Source organism: Hypanus sabinus, chromosome 12, assembly GCF_030144855.1.
Source record: "Hypanus sabinus isolate sHypSab1 chromosome 12, sHypSab1.hap1, whole genome shotgun sequence".
Lineage (NCBI taxonomy): Eukaryota > Metazoa > Chordata > Chondrichthyes > Myliobatiformes > Dasyatidae > Hypanus > Hypanus sabinus.
Genome location: NC_082717.1, coordinates 92,890,837 through 92,915,274, shown reverse-complemented (window position 1 = coordinate 92,915,274; position 24,438 = coordinate 92,890,837). Strand labels below are relative to the sequence as shown.

At 41.6% G+C, this 24,438-nt stretch overlaps 1 protein-coding gene across 4 annotated transcripts in view; it reads right to left on the bottom strand.

The window, feature by feature from the left end:
* The window catches only part of prkn (parkin RBR E3 ubiquitin protein ligase), a 1,175,275-nt gene that overhangs the window by 778,768 nt on the left and 372,069 nt on the right, over positions 1-24,438 (bottom strand). For all 4 annotated transcript variants that reach the window (XM_059986467.1, XM_059986469.1, XM_059986470.1 and 1 more), the window contains one exon: positions 3,499-3,733. In XM_059986467.1, the coding sequence (XP_059842450.1) occupies positions 3,499-3,733 (235 nt within the window). The remainder of the gene's footprint in view (positions 1-3,498; positions 3,734-24,438) is intronic.

The following is a 24,438-nucleotide window of genomic DNA, read 5'->3' as shown; positions in this document are numbered from 1 at the left end:
TTTTGGTCATAGGGTGGTGAATCTGTGGAATTCATTACCACAAATGGCTCTGGAGATCAAGTCATTGGGTATATTTAAAGCAGAGGTTGAAAGGTTCATGATTTGTAAGGATGTCAAAGATTTTGAGGAGAAGGCTGGAAAATGGGGTTGGAGGGATAATAAATCTGTCATAATGGAATGGTGGAGCAGACTCAATGGGTCGTATGATCTAATTCTGCTCCTCTGGTAAAATGACAGAGACAGAGATATGGCATTTTAAGGCTTTCTTTAATCTGGAGGTTTGAAGCATAGAATTGTTGCCTTGTTTTCCAAACTGATAATTACTCAACTGTATTCACTCATGAGAATCAACATCTCGTGCATTTTCACATGCCATACTATTTTCAGTCATAAACCATCATACCAGTGGATGTACTTAATTTGAGCCCTTTCAAATTGATCAAGTATTCTGCACAAGTGTAAACTAAAACTGATTTGTGTAAAGTTATTAGGTTCAAAGATATTGCTCTCTGAAACATCATGACATTGTACAGCAGATTCAACTTATTTTTCCCCAATCCTTTCTCAGAACATGGACATCTTTGATAAAGCAAAAATTTACTGCCCATCTCTAACCACCCTTCAGAAGATGATGGTGAATCACCTTCTCAAACCACTGCAATCCTTCTAATGAAGGTACATCCATAACAGTGTTGAGGAGGGAATTCCAGCATGAAGACTCATTGCTGAAGTAGCAATTTATTTCTAGGTCACAAAGGTATTACTGAAATTGCAGTGTGTTCGTAGTTTGCATTGATAGTGGAGGGGATGATGCTTTGGTGATGGATCACCAACATAGTTAATGAATGCTTCCTTGGAAAAAATATTATTTGTTATCTTTATATTTTATCATCAGCTTCATTGCGGTTCATTGATAGTTGCACCTCAAGGAATCTTAAGAGTTGTGTTCCTGCTGCCATAAGGCAGAAATAATTTCTTGTCACTGCATTTAGTTTTCCTAGCTAAGTTCATTTCTAGTACACTTACTGCTCTGGTGACAGGCTCTTTTATGGAAAGTCAACATTCTGTTGTGCTGCAGGGAATTAAATTTGTAACCACTATAAATGCCGACACAGAGTGAGGAAGCAAGCTGTCAGATCCAAGTTAATGGAATTTAAATAACTACTGCCTTAAGAAGTGATGCATTTCCTGACCTACCAGAATGCCCCTTCTACAGGGACACATAGCTGAACTCCACAAGGGAGGGAACAAATGGCTGCAGTCTGCAATTTGCATGAATAGCGCAGTAACAATCAGGTAATTAGACATATTTTTGACAGTTAATTAAGACAAAAGTAGACAACCATTCCCAAAATGCAGATGCTATTAGCAAGCACATCTCTTCTGAATGAATCGTAAGGCAGGCCTATAAGGTGAAAACAACATTATTCTCATCAGCACTTTAAAAATCAAGCAAAGAAGACTTTGTCCCTTGCTTCTTGAGTACAATAAACTTACCTATTTGTATTTCATATCCTCCAAACCACATGTGATTCATTACTTTTTTGAAAGTGTTCCATTATGCTAATGTTTTACAAAAATCACTTGATTTTACACGAGGTCAAAAGGCCAACTTGCTATGAATATTTCGGACTGTGAGCAATTTCTTCTGTCACCATGAGCAATAAAGGAAGGTTATTCCTGCATATGAAGAAGAAGCGCAGCAGTAGCTAATGAAAACCGTCAGTTGAAATGTATTTTATGCCTATGTAAATAAAAAGTCATGAACAACATGAGAGCAATTCACATTAAAATCATTAAATTGTTTGGTTCAGAGCATCTGCAGTTAACACACAATTATAGAGTCAGTGGATGGTACAGCAGCTACAGATGCTGCTCAGTCCATTGTATCTATGATAGTTCATTGAATGAGTACCAATCCCTTTACTTCCACACAAATGTACACATCGTAGAAGAGATAGTATAAGAAGTGATGTACTGTGAGGAAGAACTGAACAAATGAGTGACCAAATACCTAGTTTTCCTGACAATAAACAAGAGGTCAGATAATAGAGATCAGAGACCTCTAGTGTTTTCAGAGACACAAGAGGCCTCCATACAGATGCTCAGGAGGCACTGGGAAGTAGTAGTGGCAGAAAAGTGGTGGAGGTATTGCTCCAAGAACAGGCAATGCAAAAGTGGAAACACTTAAAGAGTCTTGACAGACACTCAGTGGTTATTTATTATATTTATTTGAAAGATATAGCATACAGCAGGCCCTTCCAGCCCAATAAGCCACACCACCCAACAACACACTTTTTAAATCCTAGCCTAAGCACAGGACAAAGTACAATGACTAATTAACCTACTGACCGGTTCATCTTTGGACAATGGAAAGAAACTGGAGCACCTGGGGAAACCCATTTAAGGGTAGGATGTACCCACTTCTTACAGAGGATGTTAGAACTGAACTCTGAACTCCAATGTTACAAGCTGTAACAGCATCATACTAAACACGATTCTACCATGGTGCCCAGTAATGAAATACATCTAAAATATCTAATCTGTCAATCATGTGGCAGCAATCTAATGCATAAAGCATGCAGACATGGTCAAGAGGGTCGGTTGTTGTTCAGACCAAACATCAGAATGGGGAAGAAAAGTGATTGAAGTGACTTTGATCATGGGATGATTATTCGTGCCAGATGGGGTGCTTTGAGTAACTGTTGATCTCCTGAGATTTTCACACACAACAGTCTCTAAAGTTTACAGAGAATGGTGCAAAAAACAAAAAAAAAACTCCAGTGAATGGCAATTCTGTGGGCAAAAATACCTCATTTATGAGAGAGGTCAGTGGAGAGTGGCCAGACTGATTCCACCTGACAGGAAGGCAATGGTAACTTATATAACCATGCATTATAACAGCGGTGTGCAGAAGAGCATCTTTGAGCACACAACATGTTGAACCTTGAAATGAATGGACAACTGCAGCAGAAGACCACAAACGTACACTCAGAAGCCACTTTATTAGGTACAGGAGGTAACTAATAAAGTGGCCACTGAGTGTAAGTCTGCAATAGCTCCATAAAATACTTCTTACTTTTGCTGCCATTTGGCTACGAGAAACAGTGATTTGCATTTCCATCACATCATTCACAGCCTCAGTTCACCTCAAAATGTTTTGCAGCCAACTTTTGATGTGCAGTCACAGCTAAGTTGTAATGCTGAAAATGTGGCAGCCAACTTGCACAGAGCAAGATCACATTTACACTTGTGAATTCAATGAGTATATCATCTGTTCCAGTGTTGGTTATGGAATATTTTTCTGAACACTGAGAAAGACCACCTGTAATGATATACCTTCTTGAGGTTTGTTTTCTTCAAAGATTGCTCCTCAAGTTAAGTTTATTTGATTCCACTTTGTTTTCAAAACAAGTAAAACATATAAAGATCAGAAGCTTTTAATCATTCATGGAATCTACATGATGTGTTGTTGAAAATATGGTTTAATGTCATTACCTGAATTTTCAGATTGGATATTACTGCATTGGCCTCCATGCCCCAAAATTACAGTATGATCTGTAGAAAGTCTTTGAACCATGGGTGTGCTGAAACCTAATTTGCTTAAGATGCCTGTTTCTCTTCCACTCCTTCCCATAGAATTTGCAGAACATGTGTCATCCGTTGGTTGTTGAGCTGGTTGAGATGTGCACTGTACCACGTGAACGGTGCTTTGCTCCATCAGACTGTAGTTCTATATAAGCAGATAAAGAGAACAAGACAGAGTTGAAGAATGAATAAGGTAATAAATACATAAATAAACAATGAGATGCATCAATGACCTTCATCATTTTATTTTTAAGTCAATAATTTTATCCAACAGTTTCTTCACCAGAAGGACTGCATCTGCTAGGAATCAGAATCAGAATCAGGTCTATTATCACAAAATTTGTTGCTTTATGGTAGCAGTACAGTGCAATATATAAAAATATACCATAAATTATAACAAGAAGTATACACTCAGTACCACTTATTAGATACACCTGTACACCTGCTCGTTAATGCAAATACTCAGTCAGCCAATTCTGTGGCAGCTACTCAATGACTGTATGTCTTCAAGATGGAAGCTTCCCACTGCCTTCTCCATGGGAATTAAGAAAGGGAAATGAATGTTGCCCTTTCCTGCAATACCCACATACTAACACAATAACTAAATAAAAATTCATAAACCTACGTCCTCATGAGAAAATCTTATAACATCTCACTGCCTGAAAGTGGTTTTACCATAAAATACCAGTCTTGAATCTGGCAGAAACCCCATGAAATTAAGCCCTAGCATGTTGAAACTGAACATCTTGCTTGTTTAGAAAAAAACAAAACGTCTTATTTATTTTCTGTAAGGTTCTCATGAGCACGAGCTACAACGGAGTAGTATAATAGAACATTTTTACTGAGTCACGACAGCATCAGCACATTCAGGAGCTAGGAACTGGGCCTGCTGAGACAAACGGACGTGCATTCAAAAGCCTGTGCCGAAATGAGAGCGTCACCCTGCATGTAGCTGGCCCGTTCAATTCACCGTGTGATTGATTGGCTGCATCTGCACTTACTATATTCTTATAATCTATCTGATAGGCTACATTTTCCAATCTATGTAAGTTAATCAGACAGTTGTAAATCACTTTCTTCTGTTTGAGTTTTAAAAGATTTTATTTATAAAATCATTAATAATTAATTTATTTATTATAAACTCCTGACCTGGGATTCAACAGCTCCCTTTGCAACTGGGTCCTTGACTTTCTGACCAGCAGGCCACTACCAGGCAGCAACAACTCCACCAGGATTATCCACAACATTGGTGCCCACAAAACTGTGTCTCAATGCCATAAAACAATATTGGCTGCATGGCCTGATTTTGCTCTAACTCCATCTACAAGTTTGCAAATGATCCCAAGGTACTAGGCAGTGTCATAAATAACAATGAACTGCTGTATAGGAAGGAAGTAGACAACTTAGTGACATGGTGTAAAGACAGCAACCCTTCACTCAATATCAGTAAAACATAAGAGCTGGTCAGTGAATTCAGGAAGAGAGATGCACATGCTCCTGTCTACATTAACAATGCTGAAATTGCAAGAGTTGAAAGTTGCAAGTTCCTGAGAGTGAACTAGCCTGTCCTAGTTGACACCACAGCCAAGTAAGCCTAGCATGTCTACTTTCTCAGGATGTTCCTTTTGACCGCCATCAAATTTTCTTGATGCACCACAGAAAGCATGCTATCCAGATGCATCATTGCTCGATAAAGCAAATGCACTGCCCATGATCAAGAAACTGTAGACATATATAGACACAGCTCAGAACCTCATGTAAACTAACTCCCCCTCCATTGACTCTCAACATTTCTCACTGTCACAGTATTGCAGCCAACATAATTAAAGGCCCTATCCACTACTCTCCCATCGCATAGAAGATACCAAAGATAGAAAGCACATAGCAACCAGTAGTGTGATCACTCGAGTTGAGTATGATGTTCTCCTAAGGGGTTGTCTATTCCTGGGTCCTCAGGTGGCTGTAGAGGCCGATTTGTTATCCGCATATTCTGGTGCAGTGTGGCCAAGAGTAGGTGGTGACTGTAGTTAGTGGTTGGGTCTTCTGGTTCAGCAGTCTCTCCTGCTGCTTGTTCGCTGCAGCACAGCAGAGGTCATTCTCAGCTTCCTTTTGAGCAGATTTCCTCGAGGTGTATCTATTGAATGCAATGTTCTCCCAGTTTTTAGACGGAATGTCAAATTTCTTCAGGTTGATTTTCATGTTATCTTTTAAGTATTTGCTTTGCCCACCAGGGGCTCGCTGGCCTTCCTTCAACTGGAAGCAAAGGATCCATTTGAGGTGACATGAGTTAGACATCTGGGTGACTTGACCTATTCACTGGAGCTGGTAATACTGTATCGTGATGAAGGTGCTGTTCATGCGGCCTCCTAAGATGCTGCTGTTAGTACGTCCGTCCTTCCTGCTAATCCTCAGTATCCTTTGTAAGCATTTTTGGTGGCATTGTTCCAGAGCTTTCAGGTGCCTTTTTTATAATCAAGACAAGACCCAGAGTCCTATATACTTTGGCAAAGGTATTCAGGATATATTGGAGGTCTTCTTCTATACGTGCTGCGATGGAGTTGTCATCCGCGTACTGAAGCATACTGATAGTGGTGATGCTGACTTTGTTCTTGGCCTTGAACTGGTTGCGGTTGAAAGGCCTGCTGTTTATTTCATTCATGATTAGGAATCCCTGTGGCAGTCTTGAGAAATTGAGGATATAAAAAATCATTTTGAACCTATATAACCTCTGGCTAAAAGAATAATTGGGACTGAATAGGAATTTTTGAACTGAAGTAAACTCTGTCTTCGGCAGTTAGCTAAGACAGGCTGATCACAGTTTGCAGAGAGACATTGAGTATTTGACAACATTGTACATTGTACCCTCATTTGAGTAGGAGGAGGAGGACTCACTGATAAGGACAGGAATGAACATCCATCTGTAATTAAGTCAGGGCCTAGCAAAGGGAATAACTGATAAGGACTGGACAGCACATCCATCTGTCATTAAGCCTTGATCTAGCAGACTCTCTAATCTGTAACTAGGTTTCGCACCAACAGACTTGGTGGGCGTATCAGCTCTAATGACATCTTGTAACAGTAATGTATGGGGCTTGCTATGTATAAATATATGGCTGCAACCAGAGAGAGTGGGCCCACTTGTCTGATGGTGGCAGTACTTACGTGCCTTCCCTCTGACAACTGGGTCTCAAACTCCTGCAGGAGGGTGCACAATAAACTGTTGTAACTATAAGAAGCTGGTCTCCCGAGTTTTATTCAGATTCGACTTTAACATTTAGCATCACAAACAGGATCCCAATACAGGGAGTGCCAAGCAGATGGGCTGAGTAAGTGGCTGGACCACTCTGGGGACTGTGGAGACCGACCGGGGGCCCAATAGGTCTTTTACCTTTTGTTGCTCTCCATTAATTCCTTTGGAGGCACGGTCCCTTGCCCAAGGCTGATTGCATAACCTTGTCGGGATCAGGAAAGAATCTACTGGGAGGCTCGTATAAGGTAGGCAAATTATATTAATCGAGCAGGAGGCGGTACCGGGTCAGTTTATTAATTGAGCAGGAGGCAGTACCGGGTAAATTTTACTAATTAGGCAGGAGGCATTCATGCCGGGTCAATTTATCAATTGAACAAGAGGTGCCAAGCTGGTTAAATTTATCTTATTTACTAATTGAGCAGAAGGCTTTGTGCCAGGTAAATTACTTAGAGAACATGAATCAATTGCAGTCGATTAATACGAGTGGGCCAAGAGCAGCCCTACACAATACGTGTGAGAGTTTTCCAGACAAGGAAAAAGATATGCGAATGTTGAGTGCAGCACTGAATAAGAAATTGGGGAACGAAATGCGGCCACTGGGGGGAACATGGGATATTACCTCATAAGAACAACAGTAAATTTGATATGGAAAAAGAACTACGGAAAGAAGTGGGAATTGTTGAAAAGGGAATGGAAGGAAAAGGCAGACGTAAAGTGGAACAGTATGTTATTAGCAAGTTGGAGGAATAATGCATGTGACAAAGTGATAGAGGTATGTACTGCAGAAGGAACACCAAAAGGTTGGGAGACGCTAAAGGTGGAGCATGAATAGGGGGATGGGCACCGAAAACGAAAGCAGGAAAAACAATGCAAGCAAATCAAGGCCGGCCTAGATAGGAGAGAAGGGCAGGAATGTCAGTCTAAAGTTCAAACTGATAGGGAAATAAGGGATCCCAAACCCATGTCTGGCATACTGACCCTGTTTGAGGACAGTGACCGCGATGAGGAGTGGGCACCCACCATACCCCCCCCCCCCCAACCTTACCAGGTGCCAGGTGTTCCTGAAACCCAATTCTCCCAGTATTCAGATACAGTGGCCGCTTGGGTAAAACAGCGACAGCTGGGAAGGGGAGGTCCCTATAACTTCAGATCCAGAAAGGGAATTATTCCGAGGATTATTCCGAGACAGAGAGGGAAGAATCCAATAGAACCCCAGAGTTAATGGCTCCACAAAGACAACTGCCCACCTGAATCCTGCCCAATCCACGAGTAGGAGGAGGGACAGCCCTCAGTGATTCCTGTGTATGCACCCTGGAAGCCTCAAGGACTGATAATGATCATGAATCAGGCCCCAGATAGAAAAGAAAATCCAGCACAGTCTGTCCGCATGGGGTACTATACCAATGCTTAATGCGACCCCACAAGATTTATTTGGTCCCTGCTGCATGATTCTCTCAACTGAGGAGGGGCAGAAATGGAAGGCAGAATTAAGATACTAAACCTATGAGGAGTTACATGTAGGAAACCCTAATGAGAAGGAAAAGACAGACCAGATTATTCAAACCTTGGAAAGGGCTCTCTAGCAATCTGTAAACATCACTAAAGTTCTTGAATGCAAACCTAAGCCTGACTATTGGGAGCGATTTGTGGCCTGCTACAGCATTTTTGCAGGAGACCTGGCCTTTAATAATGGGAATCTGTTCTCCCAGTTTAATGTCCTACTGTTCCAATGCTTACCAACTAAGTTAGACAACATGATTAAAACAAATAATATGGATTGGCCTGACAATGCGAATGCGACGAGCTTTGACATATTATTGGGACCCAGCTTTTGAATCCCGATCCACCCCAAAGGGAACTAATATTCAAGGTGAATATGTTCAGTGGGGAGAAGGACGCGAGCAGGCTATACCTGGCAATCAGAACTGGGATCATTTTCCCGATAGGCCGTACCCTGATAACCTGGACTCTTATTGAACAGGACCCAAAAGAATGCTAGCCCAATGACTTCCATCTACCATGCCGACCATTATCCCAGACAGGCAATGGGTAATGGGGGGCCAACCCTGGTCCAAGTGGGGTGTGCTTCAATTGTGGACGTCCTGGGCATTGGAGGGCGAGGTGCCCATGGGAACAAAAACCTACCAAGGGACAGGTGGGGACAGTGACCTGTTTAGAAAATGACAAGCAAGGATACTTCCTACCATGAGTACCACCCCTCAAGAAGAGCCCAATGTAATACTGTATTGAAAGATGCTGGAATTCTAATTCCATTTATGATTGATACGGGGGCAACCACATCCACTCTTGATCAGAAAATAGTATCAGAACAGGGATTCCAGCTATTGGACGCTACAATCACTCTGTCTGGGTTCGAAGGCATGGAATGTATGTAGTCATGTACCCAGCCACTGCAGGTAGAATTCCAGGGGAACCAGTGTGAGATTTCATTTACAGTCACCACCAGTCGGGGGTGTAATCTAGCAGGGAGAGACTTGCTCTGTCTGTTGGAAGTCGAGATTCTATGCACAGACAAGGGGAATCACCCTGGGACTAGTGAACAACCGACTGCTGCCCCAGTTTCTGACCACCAGTGGTGGGCACTTAAACTGAACTCCACTTTGTCTGAACCCCCCTGCCAGCGATTGAGCCACATGTGACCCTGTGCTATTGATGCACCATCAATAACTCACACTGAGACGTAAGGCGAGATATCGGCTTTTATTGACTGGAAGAAGGAACCAGGAGTGAGTGTCTATCATACAATGTCCTGGAGACTGAGGCCGAGCGTCAGGCCTCAGATCTCCTTTATACAGGGGCCTGTGGGAGGAGCCACAGGAGCAGTCAGCAGGGGGCGTGTCCCGACAGGCACATAGTTCACCACAGCTATGACCCTACGGGGTGCGCCATTGAGGAAAACTAATATTATGCACCCCTTGAGGGACAGATGTTTCCAGTCACGGTGATTGGAGAGGTTAAAGGAAAAGAGGGCAGTATATTACTGGCCGAAGTTCCGGATTTTGTTTGGTGACAGACAGGACTGGTGGTTCCCCATACCACCGTTAGGGTTTGCCCTGGGTTCAAGCCAAAGAACCTAGGTTTCCTTGCCTACACTTGACGAAACAAGCCTCCAGCATGGAGGAGACTGGCAAGACTTGCCCATTGGCCAAGTCCCATACTGGAAGGCATCTGAGGTGAAGACGGGACATCTGGTAAAACACTCTTTAATACTGGCTGAATCTAGGACGTTGTACCCCATCTCTGGGCAATTTCAGGCCACGAAGTTCGCTGCACCAACCGCCCCCTGTCCGGATCACCAGGAAAGAAGGACAGACTCTCCCATCCATTCCACAATATCCCCTCAAGCCTGAGGCAACATTTTATGAGGATGGAAGCTCATTTGTGGATCCAGCAGGGAAACGGTGTTCTGGCTATGCGATAGTGACGGACAGTGAAATAGTTGAGCAGGCCTCTTTTGAAGCAGCTGCCTCAGCCCAGAGCTGTTTGCTCTGACTCGTGCCTGTATCCTAGCAACAGACAGAAGTGCGAATGTTTACACAGACTCCCATTAGACATTTGGAATTGCATATGACTACGGGACTCTGGGAACATGGAAATTCTTGACTTCCTCTGGCCACCGCTTTAGTAATGCTACCTTTGTAAACAACTTATTCACCGCTCTACAGCTACTTCAAGTTTTGGCTATTATTAAATGCGCAGCCCACACCCCATGTCCGACTGGGTCACTAAAGGCAATGCTTTAGCAGATAAGACAGTGCAAAGTGCGGCACAATCCTCAGTAGTTGTAGTCCCCTTGAGTTCCTGTCAAGCAACTCTCCATGACTTAAGCAGAACGGGTTTGCCAGACACGTGGGAGGTACGTACTTTCAGGCGGACACCTCTGAGGTGGAGTTCAAACTGTGGTCCCAGATGGGGTGCCAAAAAGACTCTGAGCTGTGCTTTTGGATCACCCCAGCAGGACAGGTTTGTGTTCCTACACAGTTTTTACCAATATTGGTCGATTATATACATAATTGTACACACCTGGGAAAGGAGGGAATAGTTGGTAACCTGTACCCTGCACACCGGCTACGTCTCCCTTGCCAGGTAGACCTTTTTTGTGTCTATTTTATTGAATTGCCTAGAGTACATTACTATAGATACTGCTTAGTTATTATATTAGTAGATGGATTGAAGCTATTCCTACTACCAATAATACTGCTATGGCTGTTGTGAAAGTATTATTATGGGAAATAATTCCCAGGTCTGGCCTGCCAGAGATGCTGAGCTCTGACAATGGCATTTACTTTGTGGCAAAAGTAACCAAAGGGGTATGTAATGAACTAGCCATCAAGCAACAATTCCACTGTGTATACCACCCACGGGCTGCTAGCATAGTGAAGAGAACCACTTGCACTCTGAAGAGTAAATTGGCCAAGCTAACGGCACAGACTGGACTCACTTGGTTGAAGGTCCTGTCGCTAACCCAATTCCACATGAGGGTTACCCCACAGGGGAAAACAGAGTTGTCACCAGCTGAAATCATTTATGGACGGCCCATGAGGTCATCCTGGGGACCAAGATCTTGTGTACCATCGCTCCCAGAAAATCTACCAGCAAAAATTGGATATACATCCCCTCGGGGAAGAGATAGGGAAATATATATGTCAACTAACCAAAATTCTCCAAGCATTATCTTCACAGGTACAATAGGCTTACAAGGAAGAGAACTACCCAGCAGAGAGGAGTGACTATCCCACCCTAGAACCTGGGGATTTTGTCCTGATCAAGAACTGGGATCGAGGGAAACTCAGACCTCAGTGGAGAGGACCATATCAGGTGTTACTGACCACTCCCACAGCTGTAAAACTGAAGGGGCAATCTCGGTGGGTACATCAAACAGATTGCAAACGTGCTACTGAAGGAACTGAGTAGAAGGACTCTCTCGGACTAAAGGAAAATAGTTGATAGTGGTGTTTGTGCTTATGCCTTTGAGAAGGTGCATCCCAACATCTGGGGGCCCCCATGTCAACACCTTTCTGTCACACCTATGCCAAACAGGTAGAACCAGGGGCCTGCTGGGTTTGTGCCGAAATTCTGCAGCATGGTAAGACTATGATCCAATGTCTGTAATCCTGCTCAGCCAGAGTGAGGAACTCTCAGCCTGGGCTTTCTCAAATAACACCCGGGGAAGTGAGGCGTGGAATTATAGTCCAGTCAGAGCCGACTGTGGCAGTCTGTGTATTGAGGGATGGTTTCTCATGCACCCACCAAACGGAACTTCATATACTGAGAAACATGCATCCTGGCCATACCTGCGGGTGCCTAGCAGTGGAGTTATAAATGCCACCTGTTACTGTAATTTCCAGGGAGGGGAAAATGCATTTTTTTTCTGGGAAATAGCAGCTGTACCACCTATACCACTGCAGACTCTCCCCAACCAGTGAATGGCACCCACTGTGTATGTGGAAATCGAACCTATATATATGACTCCCAAGGGAAACTGCCAGCAGATGGGACCTGCAAAGTCCCAGCAAAGGGTGGATGTGCTGTTGTTACGTAGCATATTTAGTACCCCATCTGAGAGTCATGGCCCAGCTGCAGGATCACCTCCACTGGAATGGGCAGCGAAGAGGTATAACTGAGACTGAGCAATTTTTGATGATTGCTTTTCCCTACTATGGAGTAGCCAGGAATTCACGAGAGATAATCAATTTGGCTACAGCACTTAAGGAGCTGGCCAACAATATTGCAGGGGCCCTGACAGAAACACAGGCCCAAGTAACAGAAATATCGACTGAAATGATTGCAATTTGGCAAACAGTCCTACAGAACCGGATGGCCCTTGATTTCATTCTGGCAGAAAAAGGAGGAACATGCACCATTATAGGGAAAGTATGCTGTACCTACATACCCGATGAATCTAGTAACATGCATCCCTTTCTGAGCATATAAACCAGGAAATACAGAAGATTCATAATGTAGGACAGATGTTACATGGGTTTGACAGCAGGACAGGATGGTGGTCGTTTGGGAGCTTCTTCAGGAATATCAGTGGTATGCTATTGCATTATGGAAGTATTGTACTCATTGTAATTGCTGTCATTCTTGTATTGCAATGCTTGTGGCCCCTGGTGGATAGCTCCTTCAGCCGTGGGATCCAATTGTAACCTTGGGGCCCTGAGAGTTATCATGAAATGATAAAAAAGAGGGAATGAAGAAATGAAGATATTAAAAAAAAATCATTTTGATCCTATGTAACCTCTGGCTAAAAGAATAATTGGGACTGAATAGGAATTTTTGAACTGAAGTAAACTCTGTCTTCAGCAATTAGCTAAGACAGGCTGATTACAGTTTGCAGAGAGACATTGAGAGTTTGTTAACATTGTACATTGTACCCTCGTTTGAGTAGGAGGAGGAGGACTCAACGATAAGGACTGGAATGAACATTCATCTGTAATTAAGTCAGGGCCTAGCAAAGGGAATAACTGATAAGGACTGGATAGCACATCCATCTGTCATTAAGCCGTGATCTAGCAGACTCTCTAGTCTGTAACTAGGTTTCGCACCAGCAGACTTGGTGGGCGTATCAGCTCTAATGACATCTTGCAACAGTAATGTATGGGGCTTGCTATGTATAAATATATGGCTGCAACTGGAGAGAGTGGCAGTACTTACGTGCCTTCCCTCTGACAACTGAGTCTCAAACTCCTGCAGGAGGGTGCACAATAAACTGTTGTAACTATAAGAAGCTGGTCTCCCGAGTTTTATTCAGATTCGACTTTAACAGTCTTAGCCATTGAGGTGAAGGAAGGCAGCAATAAAGATAGCAAATAGGATGTGTAAGGATGCAGCCCTGTTCGACACCTGTCTTAACAGTGAAGCATTCTGATTCAGTGCCTCAACTGCTGAGTACTGTCATCATACAGTAGCCTCAGGACTTGTCAGTACTTGTCAGGGCAGCCATGACTTGATCGTATATGCCAGAGAGCTTGGTGGTCTACTGTACAAATGCTTCTGTCAAAGCATTTCTCCCGTAATTTGTGTGCTGTGAAAATCACATTTGCGGTACGTCTAGATGGACGAAAATCACACTGCGATTCAGGGAGTATTTCTCCAGACAGCTGGAGTTGGCCGGCAAGGATGTGTGAAGGAGGGTGATGCTTACATAATTGCCACAATTTGCCTTGTCTTCCTTCTTAAATATGGTCACTATTAGAGAATCCCTGAGCTTTAAGGACAGTTGTTCATTTTCGCAGACCTATAGGAGCAGGGTATGTATGTGGTGCAGGGGTGCTGGGCCACCTTCCTTGACGATCTCTGCTGGGATTGCATCAGTACCAGTAGCTTTGCTGCTTTTCGGGATCCTGATAACATCATGGACCTCTTTCATACTGGAAGGTTCCTCCATTTCTTTTCTCACGGGTCTCTCTGGTGGACTTGATTTGTAATCTCTGGTTTAACAGCGCTGTCACGATTAAGAAGTTCTTGAAAGTGCGCTCTCCATCAGTTGTTGATTTCCTTCCAATCCCTCAACAAGTTAATTTCCATCCTCATAACAACAGGCTCCGGGATATCTCCCATCTACTTTTATATGACTATTGAATGGTTTCCTCAGTACAATAAGATGGATTCTTGACCTTAGTCTACCTCACTATGACCTTGCAATTTATTGTCTATCTGCAGTGTATTTTGTAATTGGCACACTTTGTTTTGAATTCTGATATTGTTTCACATTGCACTACTTCATTGCACTGTTATAATGAATTGATCTGTATTGATGGCATGCAAAACAAACATTACACTGTACCTTGGTAGGTGTAACAATAATAAACATATTTTCCAATTTACCATTTCAGTTATTTCTAGGAAGCTTTTACACATTTTCACTTGAAGATCAAACAACTTCCAACTCTATTGCTCATTTGCACAAGAAATTCTGCAGATGCTGGAAATCCAAAGCAATACACACAAAATGCTGGAGAAACTCAGCAGGTCAGGCAGCATCTATGGAACAATTGATGTTTCAGGCTGAGACCCTTCATCAGGATTTGAAGGGAAGGGGGAAGATGGCAGAACAAAAAGACAGAGGTAAGGGGAAGGAGGCCAGCTAGAAGGTGATGGGTGAAGCCAGGTGGGCAGGATAGGTAAAGGGCTGGAGAGGCAGGAATCCCACATTTTGTGTGATGTTTAAATTGAACATCTTCATTCTGCATTGGTAAGCATAGATAATCATTATTAAATCATACAGGTAAAGTTAAAAAAAAACTTACTTTTCAATATACTGGTAAACAAAAAAGCTATTTGATTAGCTTGATAATATTTGTTTGAGTCTTCAATATCTATCTCATCCAAAAAACCAAATATTAAGTTTTATTTTGATTTCCATGCATGCTGATATTTTTAAAATCCAAATAAAGTAATTCCCTAGATTTAAAGGAAATGCATCTTACTGGTGATTGTACTACTGATATTATAATTTGTAATGTCTCAGTAGCACAGTGGTTAGCACAATGCTTTACAATATCAGCGACCTAGTTTCAGAACCGGCGCCTGCCTGTACATTCTCCCCCATGATTGTGTGTGTTTCCTCCGGGTGCTCCAGTTTCCTCCCACAATCCAAAGACATGCCAGATGGTAAGTTAATTAGTCATTGTAAATTGTCCTGTGATTAGGCTAGGATTAAATGGGGGAATTGCAGGGTGGTGCAGCTTGCAGGGCTGGAAGAGCCTATTCTGCACTGTATCTCAATAAAATAAAAATCATTTGTTTCAATAAAGATATTTCTTAATTTATATTTTTATAGTAATGTTGTTCAAAGCATGGGGCATGATACAGAGGTTTGCTGAAGATGCAAAGATTAGCTGTGTGGTTGACAGAAAGAAGGAAAATTTTGAACTGCCAAAAGATATTTCTAAATCTAACCTCTGCTTTTTTGTGACAAGCATGTTCAATGTTTGTGACAAATCTGCCGATGGATAGTTTTTTCTCCCACTTAACTTAATTACAGATAATGAAGTGGTTCCAAAGATGTATCTGATGGAATCTCTGAAAAAAAGCACACAATGTACTAGCCGATATGAAACAATGTACAGAATCAGAGGGCAAGTTACAAAGTGTATTGTTAGCTCACCATCGAGAACTCTACAACTCATGTTCTCAATACTATTTATTACTTAGTTATTCATTATTATCATTATTTTTGTATTTGCACAGATTGTCTTCTTTTGACCATAAGACCACTCGGCCCATCGAGTCTGCTCCGCCATTTCATCATGGCTGATTTATTATCCTCTCAGTGACTTGGCTTCCACAGTAGTCCATGGCAGTGAACTCCACAGATTCACTACCCTCTGGCTAAAGAAATTCCTTTTCACCTCTGTTCTAAATGTACATCCCTCTATTCTGAGGGAATGCCCTCTGGTTACTCACTATAGGAAACATCCTCTCCACATCCATTCTATATAGGACTTTCAACATTCGATAGATTTCAATGAGATCCCCCATCATTCTTCTGAACTCCAGTGAGTGCAGGTCCAGAGCCATCAATCACTCCTCATACATTAACTCTTTAATTCCTGGAATCATCTTTGCGAATGTCCTCTGGACCCTCTCTAATGCCCAAACCTGCTCACAATGCTCTAATTGCAGACTGACTAATACCTTAAAAAGACAGCATAAGACCATAAGTTTTAAGAGCAGAAGTAGGCCATTCAGCCTGAGTCTGCTCCACCATTCAATCATGGGCTGATCCACTTCATCCAGTCATCCCCACTCCCCTGCATTCACCCCATACCCTTTGATGCCCTGGCTAATCAAGAACCTATCTAGCTATGCCTTAAATACACCCAATGACTTGGCCTCCACAGCTGCTCGTGGCAACGAAGTCCACAGATTTACCACCCTCTGACTAAAGTAATTTCTCCCATCTCAGTCCTAAAAGGACATCTGTCAATCCTGCTCTTTTATTCTAGTCTTCTGAAAATGAAAGCTAACATTGCATTTCCTTACTGCCAACTCAATCAGCAAGTTAACCTTAAGGGAAAGACTCCCAAATCTTTTGCACCTCTGATTTTCAATTTTCTCTCCTTTTAGAAAATAGTCTATGCCTTTATTCCTTCTTCCAAAGTACATGACTATACACTTCCCCACACTATATTCCATCTGCCACTTCTTTGCCCATTCTCCCAATCTGCCCAAGTTCTTCCACAGACTCCCTGGCTCCTCACCAGCCCCTGCCCCTCCACCTTGCACCATCTGAAAACTTGGCTAGAAAGCCATCAACTCCATCATTCAAATTGTTGACATAGAATGTGAAAAGAAGATGATCCAATACCAACCTTTGTGAGCATCATTTGTTCCGGCAGCCAACTGGAATAGGACCCCTTTATTTCCACTCTTCCTCCTGCCACTCAGCCAATATTCTATCTATGCTAGTAGTTTTCCAATATTACCATGGGCTCAAATCTTGTTAAGCAACATCATGTGCAGCAACTTGTCAAAGGCCTTCTGAAAATCTTGGTAAACAACATTCACAGTGATTCTCCTTTGTTTATTCTGCCTGTTATTTCCTAAAAGAATTCCAACAGATCTGTCAGGCAAGATTTCCCCTTAAGGAAACCATGCTTTCTTTATCATGCGCCTCCAAGAACATTTTGCATATTAATTGTTTGTCCATCTTTGTGTGTAGCTTTTCATTGATTGTATTTGTTTCTCTGTATCTACTGTGAATGCCTGCAAGAAAATAAATATCAGGGTAGTATATCATGATGTAAATGTACTTTAACAATAAATTTATTTTGAATTTTGAATGCAGGGTTAGATTGGTATTTCAGAGCGGTTGTTACTGGAGTGTTTTTCTGCATCGACATGGAAAAAGATGGCTACAAATTACATTAGAAAATATAAATGGATATCTAATTGGGAAACAAATCTTAAGCCAAGTGTATATGAAGTATTAGACTTTGATAAAGAAAGGAGGTCACAAATTATTTGAGAGGTAAGAATCTAAATGGGTTGGAGAAACAAAGGAATCTTGAGATACAATAGCAAATACAACTTACTATAATGAATTAATAGAATGAATGGTTACCAGAATGTGTGCTTAATCCACTGCTTTACTCTCTCTCCACCCATGACTGTGTGGCTAGGCACAACTCAAGTGCCATCTTTAAATTTGCTGAAGATACAACCATTGCTGGCAGAATCTCAGACGGTGACGAGAGGGTGCACAGGAGCAATATGTACCAACTACTGTACTTGAGTGGAGTCACTGCAACAACCTTGTACTCACTGACAGTAACACCAAAGCACTGATTGTGAGCTTCAGAAAGGGCAAGACAAGGGAACACACACACCAGTCCTCAAAGAGGGATCTGAAGTAGAAAGAGTGAGCAATCACAAGTTCCTGCAAGTCAATACCTCTGAGGACCTAACCTGCACCCAACATATTAAAGCAGCCATAAAGAAGGCAAGACAGTGCCTATATTTCATTAGGAGTTTGAGGAGATTTGGTAATAAATCCAAGATGGCGGCACGACACAGCTTGCAGTGGCCACTCCGGAGCTGATTATCCAATATTTGTGAAGCGGGGTGCCGTGCACAATCATAATTGGATGAAAAATGGACGTGGGAGCATGGAGGAACATCTGGAAATCTCCAGGAAGACCTTCTTCATTGCTGCTGCTGCTGTGAGGTCCGGGTCTCTGCTGGGAAGAACAGGCCCCCAGTCCTCGGGGTCGCATTGCCGATGGCCGTTGGCGGGGGCATCTTAATACGCTCAGCAGAGGATGGTGCTCAGAGAAGCTGTGCCGGAGGGGATGGTCGGAGGCTCGGAGGTTCAACAGACTCGGAGTCCGCTACAGTCGGAGTGCTTTCACTGTGTGCTGTGTCTGTGAGACTGGGTTCGACAGAGCTTTCATTGTGTCCTGCGTCTGCGAGGCTGAGTCGGGCGGCGCTGTGGAAGCCCATAGTGGGGGTACTCCCTTCTGCCGCCTGCGGGGGATGATGAGTCTATCGGGACCCTGAGGACTTGTGGAAAATGTGTGGTGGTTTCTTTTGAACTTACAGTCTTTTAACATCTTTGGACTATTTTTACTGTGCCCATGGTCTGTTTTTTTTTATCAATTATGCTATTGTTTGCACTGTTGTAACTATATGTTGTAACTATGTGGTTTTGTGCAGGTCGTGTAGCTTTAGTTTTCAGTCTTGTTTTGTCTTGCTTTGTCTGGTGGGATTGGAGCTTCTTTCCGGGGAACGTGCTAAGATGGTAGTGTGATATTAATACACAGCAGCCTCTCCGGACTCTGGATTGGGGATTGCCAAACATTATGTGGATTTTTTAGTGTAGTTTGTTTTGTCATGTGCTTTTGTGATATCATTCTGGAGGAACATTGTTTCATTTTTTAACTGCATTGCATTTGTGGTTTCTAAATGACAATAAACTGAATCTGAATCTGATATCACCAAAAACACGACAGGTGTACTGTGGAGAACATTTTAACCTGCTGCATCACCATCTAGTAAGGGGGAGCTACTGTACAGGATCGAAGTACGTTGCAGTGAGTTGTAAACTTAGTCAGCTCCATCATGGGTACAAGCCTCCATGGTATCCCCAGGACATCTTCAAGGAGCGGTGCTTTAAAAAGACGCCGTTAAGGACCCCCATCACCGAGGATATGCCTTCTCCTCATTGCTACCATCAGGAAGGAAGTACAGAAGCCTGAAGGCACACATTCAATGATTCAGGAACAGCTTCTTCCCCTCTGCCATGCGATTTCTGAATGGACATTGAACCCATTAACTCTACCTCATACTGTTTTATTTCTATTTTTTGCACTAATTTTTGACTATTTAATATATATCTATACTTACTGTAATTCACTATTTTCTTTTTCTCTATTATCATGTATTGCATTGTACTGTTGCTGCAAAGTTAACAAATTTCACAACATATGCCTGTGATATTAAACCTGATTTTGATTCTGATCCAGTAACCCCATTAAAATACATAAGAACTGCAAAGAAGTCTTATTAAATCTCTGCTGAATGTTGTATTGTGCTTTGTTGAACATACTATGTATAATCTAGATGGCTATATTATAGAAATTAATTTGAGGCATTGAAGAATGAATAAAAAACAACTTTACAGAATTATACCTCAAATGTAAAGTTACATTTTTCAGACAGGGTTTCCTTGGTTTTCTATAGAGAAGACTAAGGGATGGCTGAATTGAGGCTTTTGAAATTGTGGGAAGTTTAGATACTGAACAGAGTGAACAAAACCAGATGGCTTCCAGGAAATCAAATCTCAAATTCAGAAAGAACCTCTTTGTCTAGAGAGTAAAGAAAATATGAACATTGTTCCCAGAAGGAATGGATGAGACAATTAGGATGAAAGTATTTAAGGGGATAAGTATGAAAGGAAGAAGGAACTCATTTGTTATGCTGATGGAGTTTTGTAGAAAAGTATAAATCAGTATTTTTATTATTTCACACGTTCCAAGGTACAGTAAAAAATCTGACATACAGATCACTTCATCATATCTATACATGGAGGTGGTACAATGGGAAAAGCAATTATAGAATGCACTATGGCATTACAGTTACAGAGAAAATGCAGTGCAGGTATACAAAAAAGTGCAAATCCATGACCAGGTAGTTTGTGAGTCCTTCTTATACAAGAGGTCCATTCATGCCTGGTTCTAAATGCTTTCAGGCATTTGAATTTTCCACTTGATGGGATGGGTGGGGGTGGGGGTGGGGGAAAGAAGAGAAAATGTCTGGGTGTGAGAAGTCTTTAATATTGTTGGCTGCTGTACCAAAGCAGCAAGAACTGTAGACAACATCCATGGAGAGGAGGCTGGTCTTGTAATTTGAGCAGAAGAGGCACATAGAAAAGCACTTTTCATGGACAACTGCAGCTGAACTGCCTCCTTCTCAGCAGTAATTTTATCAGAAAGTTTTATCAGTTAAATTTGTAATTTTCCCTGTACTGAAAGAAGAAATATCTTTTATAGTGTTTTCACCTGAAATATGTCATCCTTTAACATTCTGCTAAATCTGTTCTGCACCTTCAGAAAGACCTTGACATCCTTCCTAAACTGTGGTGTCCAGAAGTAAACATAAAATGCAGAAGTTGATCTAAGTGCCATGAAACCAAATTTAATATGTAGACCTCAGTGGAACAAAGTTCAGTCTCAATTTGACACAATAAACTAACACAACCTCACGCAGGATTAGAAAAAGCCACAGCAGTTGTAAACTCCATCAGCCCATCATGAGCTCTAGCCTCCCCAGCAATAAGGAATCTTCAAAAGGTGAGCAACACACACAATATGCTGTAGGAACTCAGCAGGCCAGGCAGTGTCAATGGAAAAAAAAATACAGTTGGCGTTTCGGGTCCTGCTGAAGGGTTTTGGCCTGAAATGTCGACTGTACTTTTTTCCTTAGATGCTGCCTGGCCTGCTAAGTTCCTCCAGCATTTTGTGTGTGTTGCTCAATTTTCCAGCATCTACAGATTTTCGCTTGTTTGTGATCTTCAGAAGAAAATGTCTCAAAAAGGCAGCATCCATTACTCAGGACACTCACCACTCTGGACATACTCTCTTCTCATTACTAACATAAGGGAGCTCAGCTCTATCAATACACACTGAGCTCTTTAGGAAAAGCTTCTTCCCCTCCACTGTCAGATTTCTGAACAGACAATGAACCAATCCATGAAAACTATCTCACTATATTTGCTGTCTTTTTGCACTACTTAATTTACCTTTTATATATATTTCTTATTGTAATTCATGATATTTTTTAAGTATTGCTCTGTATTGCTGCCACAAACCAACACATTTCACGAAGTCCAATTCCTTGGCCTTGCTGACACTGAGTGCAAGGCTGTTGCACTGATTGTATTAATGTCTTTATTCATTAGTTGGAAAAATAGTGTGCATCTGAGAAAAATGCATGTTTACTGACTATAGACTATTTTCTACCAGTTTCTATTTTTGTTTCAAATTGAACTGCGAGAGATTTCACCAAAGCTTTTTTGTTACAAGTGAAATGAATATTTTGAACACTTTTTGTCCTACAATTTCCTTTTCCATTGCAGCGCTGTAACAATATGGGTAGGTTATGAATATTTTGATTAAAATCGTGGTGATATGAATTTATTTGATCACTTGACAGGCACAATCTCTTTCCTTTTATTAGTTCTGTATTAATATTTTCCAGTGTGTAGTAAAACACTTCATAAATCTTTTATCAAAAGTAATTCAGTTGCAATTCTCTCATTCTCAGAAAGTACCTTTAGCTGGTGAATGTTGCAGGAATATCATTTTACACACGATATTACAGCTTCAGCTCTATCGATCAGAGGCATAGGGAAGTATGAAAGATTTGCCCTGACTCTGAAGAACCACAAACCAAGGGAAACACATATAATTATCCCAGAGTGCCTGTTACTGTGACAAACATAGAAGTAGCTGGGGACGTTCTGTCATAACGAAATGAAAAGTTGAAATCGGAGAATGCATGATGCATTCATTCATGCTCACTTTTCTTTCAGTGTCTGTCAAATCCTATGCTGTCTAAGGCACATCCCTTGTGCTCCTATATTCCTTCAGTCACTGTAAGCCCTGATGATGAAACAGAAGATTGGAAATGCAGTAAATGCACATCCAGTAGATGAAAATAAACTCATATTTTGATGATACCCTTCAGGAAGAGTCTGATAAAGGACATGAAAATTACCTATCTTTCATTCTTCTTCAATCACAAGCTAGCAAGTACATTTTTTAAAAACATTTCTAAAACTCAGACCTTTCTTTCATCTCAATTATTCAGTCTACAGAGATAGGCATTTTATAATAGATATTGGCATATTATAAATTGGTTTACAGCAACCAACTCTGAGAATAATTAGAGTTAAACTCCTAAAGACATTTGTTATTGAAACAATGATGCACAGATCTCTAACCAGCCATTTATCAATCGGAGACAAGACCTTCAGCCAACCTTCATTTCACAAAATGACCCATCAAATTGTGATGTTGGAATAGCTTGAATGTAGTTTATGAACCCTCTGGGAACCTGATGTTGCAATTCTACTGCACAGGATCAGAAAAAGTTGCAAAAAGTTACAAGCTCAGCCATCTCCATCATGGGAACTAGCCTCCTCAGCCTCAAGGACAACTTTGAAAGGGAATATGTCAAAAAGGTGGCATCCATCACAGAGAGATGCCCTCTTGTCACTGCTACCATCAAGGAGGAAATATAGGAGCCAGAAGACACACACTCAGTGTTTCAGGAACTGCTTCTTTCCCTCTGCCATCAGATTTTGAAATGGACAATGAACTCATGTATTCTGCCTCACTATTTTTTTCTCATTTTTTTCCTCTCTTTTTGCACTGCTTATTTATTTATTTGGTTGATTTTTAATATATAATTTATTTCTTATTGTAATTCATAGTTTTTTATTATTGTACTGCTGCCCTAAAACAACATATTTCACAACATATGCCAGTGATATTAATCCTGATTCTCGTTCTGTTCTGATCATGTTCTCAACATTATTTATTACTTATTTATTATTATTATTATTTGTATTTTCACTGTCATCTTTTGCAGATTGATTAATTGACTAAATTTGTTTTTGTGTAGTTTTTTATTGATTCTATTGTTTTTCTTGTATCTTCTGTCTGACACAGTGGTGTCAAGAAAGCAACCTCTCCCTCAATGTCGCATTAACAAAGGAGCTGATTGTGGACTACAGGAGGAATGAGAGAGGCTAACCCCTATTGCTATCAATAGACCTGAGGCTGACAGGGTGAACAGCTTTAAATTTCTCAGCATAAACATCACCAAAGATGATATAGTATGTGAATACACGGTATGTATATACTGGCTGTGGGGTGAAAAAAGCACAACGGCGTCTCTTTCACCTCAAACGATTGAAGAAGTTTGGTATGGGCCGTCAAATCCTAAGGGCTTTTTACAGGGGCACAATTGAGATCATCCTGACTGGCTGCATCACTGCCTGGTATGGGAACTGTACTTCTCTCATTCGCAGGACTCTGCAGAGAGTGGTGTGGACAGCCCAGCGCATCTGTAAATGTGAACTTCCCACTATTCAGGACATTTACAAAGACAGGTGTGAAATAAGGGCCCGAAGGATTATTGGGAACCCGAGTCACCCCAACCACAAACTGTTCCAGCTGCTACCATCCAGGAAACAGTACCGCAGCATGAAAGCCAGGACCAACAGTCTCCGGGACAGCTTCTTCCACCAGGCCATCAGACTGATTAATTCATGCTTATACAATTATATTTCTATGCTATATTGACTGTCCTGTTGTAGATACTATTTATTACAAATTACTATAAATTGCCCATTGCACATTTCGACGCAGACATAACGTAAAGATTTTTACTCCTCATTATTTATGAAGGAAGTAAGTAATAAAGTCAATTATACAGCTAACAGCACATGTTTTATCATAAACCCATTTCGTTTGAGCCCAAGCTCCAAAGTATATTCAATTCGTGTAAGTTTGTGGCTGGGGATAGGAGGGGGCCAGGCATGTGGCTACTGGCTAAACAGGAATGGC